Here is an 18,678-nt window from a genome sequence, read left to right on the forward strand (position 1 = left end):
TAAACCTAACTGGCTTCACTATTCGTTGTCAGAAATCTTATATAACTTAATAATTAAACATTAATTACATACCTTCAACGTTGTATATTAGTGAGAGGGGGAAGAGGGAGAGGGGGCATCCCGCTCGGAGAGAGAGGAAAGAAAGGTAGTTTAAATCTCGCGGGCTTTTTTGAGTGAAGGGAAACAAGATGATAATTTTCGTGCACTACTGCACTTTGTGCGCGTGATACATCAGAGATTATGCTGGATGGTTAGGTTAGGTTTCGTAAAATAGAGGGGACGCTTTACGGTCATAGTGATTTCTGGTTTAGGGGATCCAGGATTTTGTTTAAATACATTATTTGATTCGTATGGTTTTTAAAAATTATACTTTAGTGGGGTGCACAATTTAGTTTCATTAATATTATTTGAAATGTGACGTTATTAGAAATTAAAGGGATACACGATTGTGTTTCAGAAATGTTTTTAGTTGTACGATTTATTGGAGATCAACTATACGGGGGGGGGTCACGTGAGCCGTGTAAAATTACTATTAAGGCCCAGCCCTTGGGCCATCTTGTTCTGTTATGTTAAGAAAGCACGGTGTTTCCCGTCGGTGTTTGCACTCCTGATCGTGAAACTTCAGATGGACTTGGTACTGATGTACAATTGTTCAACTTTCCCAATACTCACATTACAATGAATATTTTTATCATCTGCAAAAAGGAAACTAGTAGTAGTATCTGTTCTATGTATCCATATTTGAGAGCTTATTACTTAATATCATAAGTTTATATGATATGTTCCATAAGTCTGTACTAAGCCAGGCTCGCTATACGGGATTTACGAGAGGTACTTCTGTGGGCGCTGACATTCGCTGTCGTCGAACGCGCTCCGTAGCCTTGGCAGAACAACTCTCCGAAAAGGGGGCGGTAACCTCGTAAGTCCCGTATACGAGAATCTATGAACTACGTCGCTTCATGACCAGCTCTCAGTAACCAGTGGCAAACGTATGGAACATATATTATGAACTTACGCTGCTATATCTGTAGCTTGATTGTCATGAAAAGAATAATTTCACAAGATAATAATACAACTCCAAAGGACCAACTCCTTGTTTCCGACAGAGACTCAAGTTCTGAAAGTTGTAACATAGAGCGTGCATAGATTACCAAATGGAGTTGTTGCATCATTGTATTAGAAAACAGGGAACTCAGAATGCATTTGATTAGGCGCTGCTCCGGCGCGTAGGGGGCCTCTACAGCGCCCCCCTCCTGCCTTCATCCCTGTGCCCAAATGGTACCTGCGGAACCGCCGTCAAGGCATACGGGATCGGCCAGCGGGCCCGGCAACGCCCCTTAAGCAGGTGACAGAGGCGGGACACCGTCGGCGGCGAGCCCAGCCAGGAGGTGGTCGGTGACAGGGCTCGGACTAAGGCAGCAGAAGGCTCGAGGGGCCGAGAAAACAGGGAACTATGATGATAAACGGGGGAATACGATAGTATCAGAAAAATACCAAAGGATAACAATACAACTCCAAGGGACGAACTCCTTGTTTTCGCCATCGACTCAAGTTCTGAAAGTTGTAACATAGAGCTTGCATAGATTACAAATGAAGTTGTTGCATCATTGCAGCTAAGCTTCTAGTATTGGGAAACAGGGAACTATGAAGGTAAAACGTGTATACGATAGTATATAAAAAATACCAAAGGATATCGATACAACTCCAAGGGACCAACTCCTTTATTTCGTCATCGACTCAAGTTCTGAAAGTTGTAACATTGGGTATTAGTATCGAAAAGAGAGTATAAAGATGGGAAACAGGGTATTGCAGACTTAAGAAAACCGTGTATTAATTAGGCTAGGGTGGTAAAACATTCCTAATGAATTCTTTTAAAGTTATATTTGACCAAAATGGAGTCGAAATCCCTTATACCGAACGTTTAAATTATCTACATAAATTAATCTGTTGAGAACGGAATACTGTTGTCCGCTTATTTTTTACCTGAACTAATAAAAAATTAAACCAATTTAAACATTATATAGGCCTATTTACGAGACCCGAAATGAATGAGATTTTGCGTTTGTTGGTATAAACATAACTTCCTATACTTCGTAATGCTAGAGACTTAATGAGAGCTGGTTCGAGAACGACGCGAGAATTGACTACACGCGGTTTTGCAGTCCATCTTCCCATTTAGTCTGTACTAAGCCTTTGACAGCGCATAACCAGGAGTCGCTTTACGAGAATCTATGACGTTTCATCTACGTCACTTCATGACAAGCTCTCAGTAACCAGTGACAAACTTATAGAACATATCTTATGAACTTATGGTATAAACAATAGGTAGATAAAATATAAGGTAGATAAAATATCTATATTTTTATTACTTTTATAAAAAAAGATACAATTTTTTTTTTCGATCTTGTAATTTTTTAATTAAATCTATGGGTGAAATCGGGAAAGAACAAAAGTAAAAGCATTTTATTTGTAAAACAGAAATTAATTAAATTGGATACATTTTAGCTATTTTTTAATTAATTTTTGATTATAGAGTAAAACATAAGTTTAATTAAATTGCCTTAAATACAGGTCTACGGTTAGTTGGTAAAAATATTAGGCTAAAGGGCAAAATCATAATTTAACAACAAAAACCAATTTTTACCTATTTTTGTTACTATTATAAATATTTATTACCTTACTAAATCTTTTGGGAATCTGAAGAAAGAATTGTCGCAATTTTTAATAGCGCAACATTGCTTGATACTGTTTGTAGGGCCCGCCATCAGGGCTCTACATAAGGCACTAGTCAAGGCATTTGACTACTAAAATAAATCGAAATCTGGGGGCTCACTAGTCAACTTGACTAGTAAAATAATGTCCCAAATATTCGTAAACCATGCGTCTCAAAATAATTTTTAATAGAGCTAAACATTTGACAAGTCTATACGCGTTTTCATATAACGGCAAAGGAACGGAATTTAAGACAGGGGGAAGAGATTAAGAGAATCCCACGACCCTTTAGTCATTTACTCAACTGGTATTAATAAAATCCTACTTTCATTCAGACGTGTCACGTTTCTGTTTTCTGTGCTTTAGTGGTAAAGCAAATATATACATTACCTTACCATCTTGTTTTTATACCCCCAATTTTTCCCCCACTAGTCAGTGACTACTAAAAAAAATTGGGATAGGGGGGCACACTAGTCAGGCTGACTACTAAAAAAAAGTACCCTCGTGAGTCGTGTTTTACCTTAGGCTCGCGTACCAAAAAAATGAGGGGGGGGGGAAGAGAGTGGGGGTTTACAATCAACTGAGAAAATATAGGAACGCTAGTGACATCTAGCGTAGAGTTAAACGACTAAAAAAAATGCTAACACCCTTGAACTTGATAACTTCATGAACGGTAACTTTCTTAGCGACTGCGTGATAAAAAAAGAACAGTTTCCCTGCCAGTAGTCCAGTGTTGGGCAAATCGCGAATGATGTTTTACTACCAAGCCGAGGGGGGGGGGGGAATTCGGCGAATGATCGAAAAATTCGCGAATTTGCCCACCACTGCAGGCTGCCACAAATTACTACTTGCAGCCAAATCCGAGTATTTCAAAACTATGTTCTCAAGCGACATGAAGGAAGCCAAGGAAAACTTAACAGGCTGGACGACGGTGTCCGCACCGTCTACGATTTACTATATTTCATCTACACCGGAAAAATTCCATCAAATATAGACAACACTTGCCAAACATTGATACACGCCGCCTATCTCTTTTTCATGAGAGATCTACGAGAGATATGCGGTGACCGACTGCAAACACTGATCAACCGGGAAAACGCCGTAGAAATTCTGCTAATTGCAATAAAATACGAAATGGAAAAACTTAAAAAAGTCGCCGTTAAATTCATCGCTAATCATGATATATACATTTTCCAGACAACTGCTTGGAATGAGGCTAACTTGGAAATAACACGTGATATGTTTAGTGCTGCAATGGATGTATTGCGCGATGTAATGCCAGAAGAGGCGCCCGAAAACTTAAGTTAGGTTTCATTTAAGTTTGTATTCTGAACGTGTACCAGAAGAAGACAACAGAATGGTCAACAATCCCCTTATCAATGATTGAAATGAGCTCCTTTTAGAACAATCCTAGGCCTAAATCTAACTTTTTCACGTTCAAATTTGATCAACTTTGGTCAAAACATTGGTTAAATACCGTTTTTTGTATATTTCTAATTCTTGTACTTAAAAAATTAAACAAAACTTATTTTCATGAAAATTTGTGTATCACCAAACCACGTCTAGTGAACATTCCCCTGTAGAGTATTCTAATAATTACTTGCAAAATGTAATAGGACATTTTCAACTCAAAAACGCCCTTTTTGGACTTATCAGACATTATTTATAAAAATAGCATACGAACGGCTTAGGGCCTATTCCATATTAAAGACGTTTCTTGTTGTCAGGACCTATCTTGGAACTTTGCCATCGGCCTTTGCAATGGAGGCCCGAGAAGCTCGTTCCAAACTCAGGTACCTCGGCCGCCTAAAGTTCCTCCCCCAAGTCAGATTGGCCAAACAAGTGTACGAGTCCATTCGTGCCAACGGTCTAGAGACCTCATGGACTTTCCGCGTCGCGGCGTTGGATAGGAAATATGGGGTCGGCACCGCTAGGGGTGACGCAACATCCTATGACACCTGGGCCAGCCAAGTCGACGGGGAAACAACCGAGCACGCCGAACGGACGTGGCGCTCCGCAATCTCCGCCAAGCAAAGCCTACGGCACTACGCGGCTAAAGCGCATCCCTCAGTGGAGGCCTGCTATGATGGCTCTCACGGAGGAGGCCTCCTTTTCCAGGCACGGACGGGGTCCCTGCTTACGGGTGTCCGCCGCGCCGACTTCGGCGATTACCAGCGCACCTGTCGCATCTGTGGTCCTAATGGCGTGTCCAGAGACGTGTGCCTCATCCGCGACCTCCAATTGGCGCCGTGTCAATCGTGGTAGCCCGTTGGAAGTCGTCCTGGGTCTGGAGGGCTCCGTTTGGGACCACGACGCCGTTCGGGCCATCCTCACGACCTGGTGGACCAAAAACGAAGCCTGGCGACGCGCCCACCCCGACTCATATATACCGCATTTTCTGGACCGGTAGGTCTCAAGGCTTCCGTTCCCCCGCTGCCACCACAAACAGTGTAACATTCGCGCATATTGTTTAACATATTAACTTCTGCTGCGCTCCCCCACTTTTAGGGAGCCGCCCTGATTCAAAAGGGCGTACCATTGTACGGCGAACAATTTAAACCTGTAAACCTGTATTGCATGACCATTGAAGGTCGTGTTGAAGTGTTGCGGTAACTTAAGAGACCCAACTCATAGTCTTGCTTAGCTTTCTTGAGCAAACGTTTGGCAATTTGTACACCCTTTTCCGCCAGCCCATTTGATTGCGGGTATTTGGGACTAGAGGTGGTGTGCGTGAACCCATACTCCTTAGAGAATAACTGGAACTCTTGTGAGCCAAACGGAACGTTATCCGAAAGAACCTCCCGTGGGATGCCGTGCCTTCCAAAATGCTTCTTTAGGCAATGGATGATGGTTGGGGCTCCAAGTGACTTAATGTCATCTACTTCCAGGTAATTGGAATAGCCATCAATTACGACGAGATAGTCCTTATCTTGATAATGAAATATATCAGTGCCCACGCGCTCCCATGGATCCATTGGCAACGGGCGCATAATTAACGGCTCTTGGGGCTGGGTATACTGATACTTGTCGCATGTTGAGCAACTCTTGCAAGTACGCTCAATATCAGCGTTGATATTCGGCCAATACAACGCCTGTCTGGCGCGGCGTCTGCATTTTTCAATTCCCAGATGGCCATCATGGATTATGTCCAGCATGCGTTCCCGGAGCGACGTCGGTATAACCATGCGGGTTCCTCTGCGTGCACTGTGGCATATGGGGTTTCCAGCCTGTTCTGATATGGTCTCTAACCCTCGTTAAAACGGGATCCTTACTAGTCTCTTCCTTGATGAGCTTTAACATAGCGTCACTAACTGGTAGGGACCTGAGTACGGAATTGACGTGAACCTCGAGCTCGTCAGATCAATATCTGACATAGCGTAGCGTCGCCGTGAGTTAATGGCAAGCTCGATCTGGATAGAGCATCGGCTACAACTAGGTCCTTCCATTGTTTGCCTCTCGCAACTGTTGATCATGATCGTTCCGAGTTTTACCCCATACTAGAACGTCATCATGCTTGCTTGCTTGACTCCATCAAAAATTTGACTGAACACCTTGTAAAATATTTCAGGTGCCGATGAGATTCCAAAAGGCAAACGTGTGAAGCAGTAGCGCCCATTCGGTGTGTTGAACGTCGTCAGTAACCGACTGTTTTCGTCTAGTGGGATCTGATAAAAGCCAGACGCAGCGTCCAACTTCGAAAAGTATTTGGCGCCTGCTAATTCCGCTTCGATTTCCTCTTTAGTAGGAATCTGATAATGTTCCCGACGTATGTTCTGGTTTAAAGGCTGCGGGTCCAGACACAGTGGGCTTTTCGCCGGACGCCGCGTTTCCAAAGGACTATTCGAAATTTTGAATTTAGAAAATGTAAAATCATCTTTTTCCAGTCTTGTATCGCGATGCCCTGGTTTTTAACTGCAAAATAAAGCTCAATTATTAGAAATTTCGATTACGATGCTTTTCCACCAATTTAGGCTATTTCTTAAAAATTCCCGGGTAATTTAGGCTATTTTTTAAAAATTCCCGGGTAATTTAGGCTAATTTCTTCCGGACCTTACATCCCTACTTTCAAATTTCCCCCGGAGCTGATAAGCCCTACTGGCAAATTTCCCCGGACCTTACATCCCTACTTTCAAATAATAATAACGGCTTTTATTTCGGAGAAATCCTTTCAGATAAAATCTGGTTTACAAAGGTGTCCTTATAATTTAAATTAACTCAAGACTAAAATAGAATAAAAAATACATTTAAGTTTTTAAAAATTTAGTTAACTCTTTTTTAAATAGGGTTATCGATTCAATGTTTTTTAGATATTGGGGCAGCTTGTTCCATAAGGTTATACCGCGAAATTTTGCACTTTTTTTTCTTAATGTTGTTTGAAGGTCTTCTACGTGGAAATTATTGTTGCTGGATCTAGTTGAATGGTTATGCATTTCCGTTTGTTTAGTAAGGAAGTCGTTCATATAGGCCGGAGTTTTCCCCTTATTGATCTGATAAGCCCTACTGGCAAATTCCCCCGGAGCTGACAAGCCCTACTGGCAAATTTCCCCCGGAGCTGATAAGCCCTACTGGCAAATTTCCCCCGGAGCTGATAAGCCCTACTGGCAAATTTCCCCCGGAGCTGATAAGCCCTACTGGCAAATTTCCCCCGGAGCTGATAAGCCCTACTGGCAAATTTCCCCCGGAGCTGATAAGCCCTACTGGCAAATTTCCCCCGGAGCTGATAAGCCCTACTGGCAAATTTCCCCCGGAGCTGATAAGCCCTACTTTCAAATTTCCCCCGGAGCTGATAAGCCCTACTGGCAAATTTCCCCCGGAGCTGATAAGCCCTACAAGCTCCGGGGTTATTTGAAAAGTGGGGCTACAAGCTCCGGGGTTATTTGAAAAGTGGGGCTACAAGCTCCGGGGTTATTTGAAAAGTGGGGCTACAAGCTCCGGGGTTATTTGAAAAGTGGGGCTACAAGCTCCGGGGTTATTTGAAAAGTGGGGCTACAAGCTCCGGGGTTATTTGAAAAGTGGGGCTACAAGCTCCGGGGTTATTTGAAAAGTGGGGCTACAAGCTCCGGGGTTATTTGAAAAGTGGGGCTACAAGCTCCGGGGTTATTTGAAAAGTGGGGCTACAAGCTCCGGGGTTATTTGAAAAGTGGGGCTACAAGCTCCGGGGTTATTTGAAAAGTGGGGCTACAAGCTCCGGGGTTATTTGAAAAGTGGGGCTACAAGCTCCGGGGTTATTTGAAAAGTGGGGCTACAAGCTCCGGGGTTATTTGAAAAGTGGGGCTACAAGCTCCGGGGTTATTTGAAAAGTGGGGCTACAAGCTCCGGGGTTATTTGAAAAGTGGGGCTACAAGCTCCGGGGTTATTTGAAAAGTGGGGCTACAAGCTCCGGGGTTATTTGAAAAGTGGGGCTACAAGCAAGGTTAAAATGTTAATATTCAAATAACCCCGACTAACCATTTTTCAGTTGCAAATTTGTCAGTTCTTTCCTCAAAACCTGGACTTCCGCCTTGTATTCATATATGGCGTTTTCCAGGTGGAAGACTTCTTCTTGTAAACAATGAAGCCTACGATTCTTTTGTTGAAGGAGTTTTCCAGCCACAGTGCTAAATTTGTTTAATCAAGAATTAAGAGTCTAAGAAATAAATTGCTAAAGTCTCTAACGAACCTAGCATCTTGTAGAAGCTCTTCACGTTCAAGGAGTAACGCTTTGTTTTCATCTTGGACAATTTCAAAATTAGTTTCAAGCTCTTGACATCGAGCGTTTAATTTTTTTCTTGCTTCATGATCTAGTTGAAGATATTCGGTCATTTTATTAACATCCCTGATGTCGGTCCTGAGAAGCTAAAGGATTTAAATTATTTTATTATTTAATCACGGTTATTTTTCGGGAAGAAAATAAAGATCCGATACCTGTTTGATCGCGTTCTTAACAACTTGTTGCGCATTTACCTCCAACCCAAAAATGGCTTCGTAGTAGTAGCAGTAATAAACACACTAACTCCGTGGGATCTGAAATTGTTAATAATTGACGTGGTTAACTTAATTTAATTTAATTAAATTAAATTAAATAATGACCAGGGCATTCGATGCAACAAAGTTTCTTGATGGCGTCATAACGATCCTCTTTGTTGTTTGGCACAATGGCCACAATAAGGGTGGCTCCCATCTTAAACGCCTCTTTGATTTCGTTGAGGAATGACGTCGTTCTGTCGTCACTGACGCTCATTCTAAAATAATTTAAAATTATATTTTTAAATATAGTACTTCATACCTTCAATGTCAGTACTCTCTCTCTCTCTCCACTTTTAATAATAAAATTTAATTTTAAATAATAATTTTAAAAATAGGAAAGTAAGTACTGTAAGATAAAAGTTTTTGCAGCCGCGACGCGAATACTACAAGTTAAAAGCAAGTACTATTAATTAAAAATCAATAAAATTACATTTTTGGAGCAGCGACATTCATCTTGAACGTTTCATACAACTCGTCGCAATTTGGACGATCGCGTTCGGTCGAAATGATCGCGAACTTGTCCATGTGACGAGGATTATCCTTGCCAAAATCCCTGTCTTTGGCAGAAAACTCCGACCTTCCTTGAATGATTTTTTCTTGCAACTGCAATGGTTCGCTTCCGTAACTTATTCCCCATTTTTCCATATCCTCTTTAACCTGAATAGTTAATTAAGTTAGTTAAGAACGCGACGCGCCAATTAAAATTTGACAATAATTTACCTTGGCGTTGGTAAGACAGCGATTCATGAAGCTCTTGACCATTTCAACGCGGCTTCTAGGTCCGGGACGAGTCGTTGTCGCCACTTCCCTCATCAAATTGAAATGGCTTCTCATGATGTCGGTTAAACCAGTCATGACGCACAGTTGAGGAATCAAATAAACGACGTCTTTAGCGTCCGAACGAAAATCTCGTTCTTTAGGTTGAAGATCACTAATGGTAATATCGTATTGCTACAAAACAAGAAAAAGAAACCGTAGATACCATTATTTCATACAACTTTATGAAAACCGATTTCCACGTTTTTTCGCCCCAATTTTTCCACGTTTCATCGCCCCAATTTTTCCACGTTTCATCGCCCCAATTTTTCCACGTTTCATCGCCCCAATTTTTCCACGTTTCATCGCCCCAATTTTTCCACGTTTCATCGCCCCAATTTTTCCACGTTTCATCGCCCCAATTTTTCCACGTTTCATCGCCCCAATTTTTCCACGTTTCATCGCCCCAATTTTTCCACGTTTCATCGCCCCAATTTTTCCACGTTTCATCGCCCCAATTTTTCCACGTTTCATCGCCCCAATTTTTCCACGTTTCATCGCCCCAATTTTTCCACGTTTCATCGCCCCAATTTTTCCACGTTTCATCGCCCCAATTTTTCCACGTTTCATCGCCCCAATTTTTCCACGTTTCATCGCCCCAATTTTTCCACGTTTCATCGCCCCAATTTTTCCACGTTTCATCGCCCCAATTTTTCCACGTTTCATCGCCCCAATTTTTCCACGTTTCATCGCCCCAATTTTTCCACGTTTCATCGCCCCAATTTTTCCACGTTTCATCGCTCCAATTTTTATAGAAATAGATAAAAAATACCGCATGTCACCCAAAAAGAACAAGGAGAAAGTTCTATTAATGTTACCTAATTGTGATATTAAGATTATAATATCAACAAGCCATTTTCCACCTTTCCTAAAAGTGTGATTCCCTTTTAGAATAAATATTGGTAAATTAGACCTAATTTAATTGAGATCTTTAATTATACTAATCTGAAACAATTTGAATTAAATTCAATACAAAGGTCCAGTTTACATTAAGAACAAACTAATTAACAAACATACTTTCAAATATTTCTTCTTCAGAGTCGTCTAATAATAACACCCCATTTGAGTTATTCAGACAATTTTTCCGCGTTTCATCGCCCCAATTTTTCCGCGTTTCATCGCCCCAATTTTTTCCGCGTTTCATCGCCCCAATTTTTTCCGCGTTTCATCGCCCCAATTTTTTCCGCGTTTCATCGCCCCAATTTTTTCCGCGTTTCATCGCCCCAATTTTTTCCGCGTTTCATCGCCCCAATTTTTTCCGCGTTTCATCGCCCCAATTTTTTCCGCGTTTCATCGCCCCAATTTTTTCCGCGTTTCATCGCCCCAATTTTTTCCGCGTTTCATCGCCCCAATTTTTTCCGCGTTTCATCGCCCCAATTTTTTCCGCGTTTCATCGCCCCAATTTTTTCCGCGTTTCATCGCCCCAATTTTTTCCGCGTTTCATCGCCCCAATTTTTTCCGCGTTTCATCGCCCCAATTTTTTCCGCGTTTTTTTCGCCCCAATTTTTTCCGCGTTTCATCGCCCCAATTTTTTCCGCGTTTCATCGCCCCAATTTTTCCACGTTTTTTCGCCCCAATTTTTCCACGTTTTTTCGCCCCAATTTTTCCACGTTTTTTCGCCCCAATTTTTCCACGTTTTTTCGCCCCAATTTTTCCACGTTTCATCGCCCCAATTTTTCCGCGTTTCATCGCCCCAATTTTTCCGCGTTTCATCGCCCCAATTTTTCCGCGTTTTTTTCGCCCCAATTTTTCCACGTTCTTCGCCCCCGCGTAAACCACGTTTTTCCCCATAAATTTCTCAGTTTTTTTCCCCCGACTTGTATGAACCTTATTATAAAGCCTGCTTTGAGAATTCCTCACCTTCTTGTAGTCCTCCACGTAACTGATCAATGCGGTCTTCCTCGTTTCGAAAGTATCAGTTGGACACTTGGTGCTGTCAAAATCATCCAAGGAGTAAGTCTTGTTGACGATGCAACCGGCCAATTCCTTCGAGCAATTTTGAAGGTAATTGTTCTTATCTCTAGCGTAACGTTGGCGAAGCTGTTGCAAAACAACAACCTTGTGAATGACGTCGACCACCATCAAAAGGCTGTTCTCGTACACGCGAATAGCAGTCAAGACTCCGGGCCATAGCTCAATCCTGAAAAGAAAACGGGCCATTCAAGACCAACCTTAACAACTAATCCCAAGGTCGCCACCGCAAACTAAAAAGGTTCTTACTTGTATTGTTCAATTGGAAGCGCCGCTTCTTTATCAAACATATTACGACCCATGGCGACAAAGCCCATATGCAAAAAGTTCTTTCTTTGCTGAGTATTCGTTAAACGCAACACTTCAGGGTGACGCCCATTCAACTCCCCAGTATGCTTAACGGTAATCTGAATGTTTTCGTCGTACGTTGTGCATTTGGACCATAAAATCAGCTCCTAAACACAAACGAAAACCATTAAAGAAACCTCACCCATATAACGCCCCGAATTTTCCACGTTTCCCCCATATAATGCCCCGAAATTTCCAATTACTTACATCCTTTGGAAGACGAGTAGTGGTGGTTTTCAGATCTTCCATGCCATCAAAAACGAAACTTCGTCCAATGACGTCCAAATGATCAAAGAGCATTTTTGACGATTCAATTGACGGACTAAAGTCCACGCGATACTGATAGAAGATGAAGTCAGACCCAAAGGCGGACGTGACTTTGGCGTAGTTGGTTAGTAGATCGGTTCCCCTTTTATCAACGCAGCTCGGGGGTCGGCAATGAACCTCGTCCTTGGCGGGTGGGCGTCCTCTCATGGCGCCACGTCCACCCGGTTGGCCAACTGTAACTGCCTCCATACCAGTGGTTATGGCTTGTACCGAGGCGGCGGCGGCGGCCCCATCTAATCTAGCTTCTGACGTCACACCTCCTCGATGGAGGGCGCGTCCAGCCCCCGCTGGTTGAGGGGGTTGGGAAACAGGGGGGCGAACTACCGCCGGGAATTGGCTGGCCGGAGTGGTAATTGCGATAACGTCCGTTGGACGTCTGGCTGGTTCGGGTGGTTTTTGACCCCTGGCACGTCCGCGGGCGCGTGCTCGCGACCTTCCGACAGGGTTGTCTGAATCGGCCATTGTTCTACAGGATTTAAAGTTAATTTCACAGTGGGTTCATGCAAGGAATACCGATTTCCCCGACAGGTTTTTCACCCATACGTTTGCCTAAGTTTAAAACGTTTTTTCCCATAGGCAATCACCTCAGATCAAACTTAGTCAAACCTCACAAATTTCCCCGAATTTTACTAAAAATTCCCGAGTTTTGACTAAGTTATTGTCAACTTTTTATTTCCCTGAGTTTTCCAGGTTTGTATGAACCCTGTTACCTTACAAGCCTTTTGTTGAAAAAAAAAAAAAAAATAAAACAAATCTACATAAATTAAATTAATTTTAAACTTCTTAAAACAAATTAATTTATTGATTAATTAAATAGTTCAAAATAAATTAAGTTCTAGTTTCAGTTTGAGTTAGAGCCAAGTTCAAACAGTTCTAGTTCTAGTTCCAGTTTGAGTTAGAGTTTGAGCTAAATTCAAACAGTTCTAGTTCCAGTTTGAGTTAGAGTTAGAGTTAGAGCTAAGTTCAAACAGTTCTAGTTCCAGTTTGAGTTAGAGTTAGAGCTAAGTTCAAACAGTTCTAGTTCCAGTTTGAGTTAGAGTTAGAGCTAAGTTCAAACAGTTCTATTTCCAGTTTGAGTTTGAGTTAGAGTTAAGTTCAAACAGTTCTATTTCCAGTTGGAGTTTGAGTTAGAGTTAAGTTCAAACAGTTCTATTTCCAGTTTGAGTTTGAGTTAGAGTTAGAGCTAAGTTCAAACAGTTCTATTTCCAGTTTGAGTTTGAGTTAGAGTTTGAGCTAAGTTCAGACAGTTCTAGTTCCAGTTTGAGTTTGAGTTAGAGTTTGAGCTAAGTTCAAACAGTTCTAGTTCCAGTTTGAGTTAGAGTTAGAGTTTGAGCTAAATTCAAACAGTTCTAGTTCCAGTTTGAGTTAGAGTTAGAGTTTGAGCTAAATTCAAACAGTTCTAGTTCCAGTTTGAATTAGAGTTAGAGTTTGAGCTAAATTCAAACAGTTCTAGTTCCAGTTTGAGTTAGAGTTAGAGTTTGAGCTAAATTCAAACAGTTCTAGTTCCAGTTTGAGTTAGAGTTAGAGCTAAGTTCAAACAGTTCTAGTTCCAGTTTGAGTTAGAGTTAGAGTTAGAGCTAAGTTCAAACAGTTCTAGTTCCAGTTTGAGTTAGAGTTAGAGTTTGAGCTAAATTCAAACAGTTCTAGTTCCAGTTTGAGTTAGAGTTAGAGTTTGAGCTAAATTCAAACAGTTCTAGTTCCAGTTTGAGTTAGAGTTAGAGTTTGAGCTAAATTCAAACAGTTCTAGTTCCAGTTTGAGTTTGAGTTAGAGCTAAGTTCAAACAGTTCTAGTTCCAGTTTGAGTTAGAGTTAGAGTTAGAGTTAGAGCTAAGTTCAAACAGTTCTAGTTCCAGTTTGAGTTAGAGTTAGAGTTAGAGCTAAGTTCAAACAGTTCTAGTTCCAGTTTGAGTTAGAGTTAGAGCTAAGTTCAAACAGTTCTAGTTCCAGTTTGAGTTAGAGTTAGAGTTTGAGCTAAATTCAAACAGTTCTAGTTCCAGTTTGAGTTAGAGTTAGAGTTTGAGCTAAATTCAAACAGTTCTAGTTCCAGTTTGAGTTAGAGTTAGAGTTTGAGCTAAATTCAAACAGTTCTAGTTCCAGTTTGAGTTAGAGTTAGAGCTAAGTTCAAACAGTTCTAGTTCCAGTTTGAGTTAGAGTTAGAGTTAGAGCTAAGTTCAAACAGTTCTAGTTCCAGTTTGAGTTAGAGTTAGAGTTAGAGCTAAGTTCAAACAGTTCTAGTTCCAGTTTGAGTTAAAGTTAGAGTTAGAGCTAAGTTCAAACAGTTCTAGTTCCAGTTTGAGTTAGAGTTAGAGTTAGAGCTAAGTTCAAACAGTTCTAGTTCCAGTTTGAGTTAGAGTTAGAGTTAGAGCTAAGTTCAAACAGTTCTAGTTCCAGTTTGAGTTAGAGTTAGAGTTAGAGCTAAGTTCAAACAGTTCTAGTTCCAGTTTGAGTTAGAGTTAGAGTTTGAGCTAAATTCAAACAGTTCTAGTTCCAGTTTGAGTTAGAGTTAGAGTTTGAGCTAAATTCAAACAGTTCTAGTTCCAGTTTGAGTTAGAGTTAGAGTTTGAGCTAAATTCAAACAGTTCTAGTTCCAGTTTGAGTTAGAGTTAGAGTTTGAGCTAAATTCAAACAGTTCTAGTTCCAGTTTGAGTTTGAGTTAGAGCTAAGTTCAAACAGTTCTAGTTCCAGTTTGAGTTAGAGTTAGAGTTAGAGTTAGAGCTAAGTTCAAACAGTTCTAGTTCCAGTTTGAGTTAGAGTTAGAGTTAGAGCTAAGTTCAAACAGTTCTAGTTCCAGTTTGAGTTAGAGTTAGAGCTAAGTTCAAACAGTTCTAGTTCCAGTTTGAGTTAGAGTTAGAGTTTGAGCTAAATTCAAACAGTTCTAGTTCCAGTTTGAGTTAGAGTTAGAGTTTGAGCTAAATTCAAACAGTTCTAGTTCCAGTTTGAGTTAGAGTTAGAGTTTGAGCTAAATTCAAACAGTTCTAGTTCCAGTTTGAGTTAGAGTTAGAGTTTGAGCTAAATTCAAACAGTTCTAGTTCCAGTTTGAGTTAGAGTTAGAGCTAAGTTCAAACAGTTCTAGTTCCAGTTTGAGTTAGAGTTAGAGTTAGAGCTAAGTTCAAACAGTTCTAGTTCCAGTTTGAGTTAGAGTTAGAGTTAGAGCTAAGTTCAAACAGTTCTAGTTCCAGTTTGAGTTAAAGTTAGAGTTAGAGCTAAGTTCAAACAGTTCTAGTTCCAGTTTGAGTTAGAGTTAGAGTTAGAGCTAAGTTCAAACAGTTCTAGTTCCAGTTTGAGTTAGAGTTAGAGTTAGAGCTAAGTTCAAACAGTTCTAGTTCCAGTTTGAGTTAGAGTTAGAGTTTGAGCTAAATTCAAACAGTTCTAGTTCCAGTTTGAGTTAGAGTTAGAGTTTGAGCTAAATTCAAACAGTTCTAGTTCCAGTTTGAGTTTGAGTTAGAGCTAAGTTCAAACAGTTCTAGTTCCAGTTTGAGTTAGAGTTAGAGTTAGAGTTAGAGCTAAGTTCAAACAGTTCTAGTTCCAGTTTGAGTTAGAGTTAGAGTTAGAGCTAAGTTCAAACAGTTCTAGTTCCAGTTTGAGTTAGAGTTAGAGCTAAGTTCAAACAGTTCTAGTTCCAGTTTGAGTTAGAGTTAGAGTTTGAGCTAAATTCAAACAGTTCTAGTTCCAGTTTGAGTTAGAGTTAGAGTTTGAGCTAAATTCAAACAGTTCTAGTTCCAGTTTGAGTTAGAGTTAGAGTTTGAGCTAAATTCAAACAGTTCTAGTTCCAGTTTGAGTTAGAGTTAGAGCTAAGTTCAAACAGTTCTAGTTCCAGTTTGAGTTAGAGTTAGAGTTAGAGCTAAGTTCAAACAGTTCTAGTTCCAGTTTGAGTTAGAGTTAGAGTTAGAGCTAAGTTCAAACAGTTCTAGTTCCAGTTTGAGTTAAAGTTAGAGTTAGAGCTAAGTTCAAACAGTTCTAGTTCCAGTTTGAGTTAGAGTTAGAGTTAGAGCTAAGTTCAAACAGTTCTAGTTCCAGTTTGAGTTAGAGTTAGAGTTAGAGCTAAGTTCAAACAGTTCTAGTTCCAGTTTGAGTTAGAGTTAGAGTTAGAGCTAAGTTCAAACAGTTCTAGTTCCAGTTTGAGTTAGAGTTAGAGTTTGAGCTAAATTCAAACAGTTCTAGTTCCAGTTTGAGTTAGAGTTAGAGTTTGAGCTAAATTCAAACAGTTCTAGTTCCAGTTTGAGTTAGAGTTAGAGTTTGAGCTAAATTCAAACAGTTCTAGTTCCAGTTTGAGTTTGAGTTAGAGCTAAGTTCAAACAGTTCTAGTTCCAGTTTGAGTTAGAGTTAGAGTTAGAGTTAGAGCTAAGTTCAAACAGTTCTAGTTCCAGTTTGAGTTAGAGTTAGAGTTAGAGCTAAGTTCAAACAGTTCTAGTTCCAGTTTGAGTTAGAGTTAGAGCTAAGTTCAAACAGTTCTAGTTCCAGTTTGAGTTAGAGTTAGAGTTTGAGCTAAATTCAAACAGTTCTAGTTCCAGTTTGAGTTAGAGTTAGAGTTTGAGCTAAATTCAAACAGTTCTAGTTCCAGTTTGAGTTAGAGTTAGAGTTTGAGCTAAATTCAAACAGTTCTAGTTCCAGTTTGAGTTAGAGTTAGAGTTTGAGCTAAATTCAAACAGTTCTAGTTCCAGTTTGAGTTAGAGTTGGAGCTAAGTTCAAACAGTTCTAGTTCCAGTTTGAGTTAGAGTTAGAGTTAGAGCTAAGTTCAAACAGTTCTAGTTCCAGTTTGAGTTAGAGTTAGAGTTAGAGCTAAGTTCAAACAGTTCTAGTTCCAGTTTGAGTTAAAGTTAGAGTTAGAGCTAAGTTCAAACAGTTCTAGTTCCAGTTTGAGTTAGAGTTAGAGTTAGAGCTAAGTTCAAACAGTTCTAGTTCCAGTTTGAGTTAGAGTTAGAGTTAGAGCTAAGTTCAAACAGTTCTAGTTCCAGTTTGAGTTAGAGTTAGAGTTTGAGCTAAATTCAAACAGTTCTAGTTCCAGTTTGAGTTAGAGTTAGAGTTTGAGCTAAATTCAAACAGTTCTAGTTCCAGTTTGAGTTAGAGTTAGAGTTTGAGCTAAATTCAAACAGTTCTAGTTCCAGTTTGAGTTTGAGTTAGAGCTAAGTTCAAACAGTTCTAGTTCCAGTTTGAGTTAGAGTTAGAGTTAGAGTTAGAGCTAAGTTCAAACAGTTCTAGTTCCAGTTTGAGTTAGAGTTAGAGTTAGAGCTAAGTTCAAACAGTTCTAGTTCCAGTTTGAGTTAGAGTTAGAGTTAGAGCTAAGTTCAAACAGTTCTAGTTCCAGTTTGAGTTAGAGTTAGAGTTAGAGCTAAGTTCAAACAGTTCTAGTTCCAGTTTGAGTTAGAGTTAGAGCTAAGTTCAAACAGTTCTAGTTCCAGTTTGAGTTAGAGTTAGAGCTAAGTTCAAACAGTTCTAGTTCCAGTTTGAGTTTGAGTTAGAGTTAGAGCTAAGTTCAAACAGTTCTAGTTCCAGTTTGAGTTAGAGTTTGAGCTAAATTCAAACAGTTCTAGTTCCAGTTTGAGTTAGAGTTAGAGCTAAATTCAAACAGTTCTAGTTCCAGTTTGAGTTAGAGTTAGAGTTTGAGCTAAATTCAAACAGTTCTAGTTCCAGTTTGAGTTAGAGTTAGAGTTTGAGCTAAATTCAAACAGTTCTAGTTCCAGTTTGAGTTAGAGTTAGAGCTAAGTTCAAACAGTTCTAGTTCCAGTTTGAGTTTGAGTTAGAGTTAAAACCATGAATAAAGAATAAGCCGCGTGAGGAAATTTGTTTTAACGCTGTAGGATTATACTCCGTTGTCAGTACGCGCAAAGGTAGGACTATAAAAACGAAGCTTTGTAAGTGCTGACAAGGGACAAAAGAAACCTCAAGGTGCACGATCTAAAATCCGTAAAATGAGAATTTCCTTTGTCTAATGTCAGTACGCACTAACCTAGGCTTAGCTTTACGCTGGTGACAACCGAAGCTGGAACCGAGTAATTCTGACAATAGACCACGTGGAGCTAAGTCCTAAACCTAACTGGCTTCACTATTCGTTGTCAGAAATCTTATATAACTTAATAATTACATACCTTCAACGTTTTTATTCGTTATCTAAGAAATGGAAGCCGAAAATATTCGACACGACTTAACGCGTACAGTTGAATCCGTTCTTTACTTCTTTGTTCTTCTTATCTCGACTCTGCCGCGTTTACGACGTTACTCTTACTCTACGGGCACGGCGTCAGTGTCTTCTCTTTATAAAGCCACAGAGAATATAAGGGAGGAGTGGAAGCTCCCCCGCTCCACAAGCGTAAATAGTTATGTCTCGCTTAAATTATACTAGCGGCAAGGCTAGCGGTACGAGGGAGTTTCCGGCTCAATAGCGCCACCTACGATACCATTTAATGTCTCAAACGGAAATGCCTCGGTACTGCGCATTGAAGATGCGCGGTAGAAAAGCGAGACAAGTTTTGCCCCTCTTTCCACTCCTCCCCTATTTTT

At 40.4% G+C, this 18,678-nt stretch overlaps 2 protein-coding genes across 2 annotated transcripts; both read right to left on the reverse strand.

Annotated features, from left to right (window-relative positions):
- Positions 1-316: 316 nt before the first annotated feature.
- LOC149615425 (uncharacterized) lies at positions 317-1,951 on the reverse strand. The gene is made up of 3 exons (XM_089857234.1): positions 1,283-1,951; positions 1,016-1,117; positions 317-695 (listed from the first exon to the last, which is right to left on the reverse strand). The coding sequence occupies exons 1-2, from the start codon at positions 1,568-1,570 to the stop codon at positions 1,040-1,042; spliced, it is 366 nt and encodes a 121-aa protein (XP_089713360.1). The 5' UTR covers positions 1,571-1,951; the 3' UTR covers positions 317-695; positions 1,016-1,039.
- Positions 1,952-2,444: 493 nt separating this feature from the next.
- On the reverse strand, positions 2,445-18,671 carry LOC149615426 (piwi-like protein 1). Its single transcript, XM_089857235.1, has 11 exons — positions 18,267-18,671; positions 12,061-12,646; positions 11,755-11,960; positions 11,395-11,674; positions 9,439-9,669; positions 9,149-9,375; positions 8,782-8,933; positions 8,617-8,715; positions 8,372-8,547; positions 8,161-8,309; positions 2,445-6,624 (listed from the first exon to the last, which is right to left on the reverse strand). Exons 2-8 carry the CDS (start codon positions 12,640-12,642, stop codon positions 8,633-8,635), a joined length of 1,761 nt encoding a protein of 586 aa, XP_089713361.1. The 5' UTR covers positions 12,643-12,646; positions 18,267-18,671; the 3' UTR covers positions 2,445-6,624; positions 8,161-8,309; positions 8,372-8,547; positions 8,617-8,632.
- Between the last annotated feature and the right edge of the window lie 7 nt (positions 18,672-18,678).

Source organism: Phalangium opilio, unplaced genomic scaffold (genome assembly GCF_054372755.1).
Source record: "Phalangium opilio isolate 3A_F unplaced genomic scaffold, DU_Popi_V2 ptg000217l_1, whole genome shotgun sequence".
In the NCBI taxonomy this organism is placed as follows: Eukaryota; Metazoa; Arthropoda; class Arachnida; order Opiliones; family Phalangiidae; genus Phalangium; species Phalangium opilio.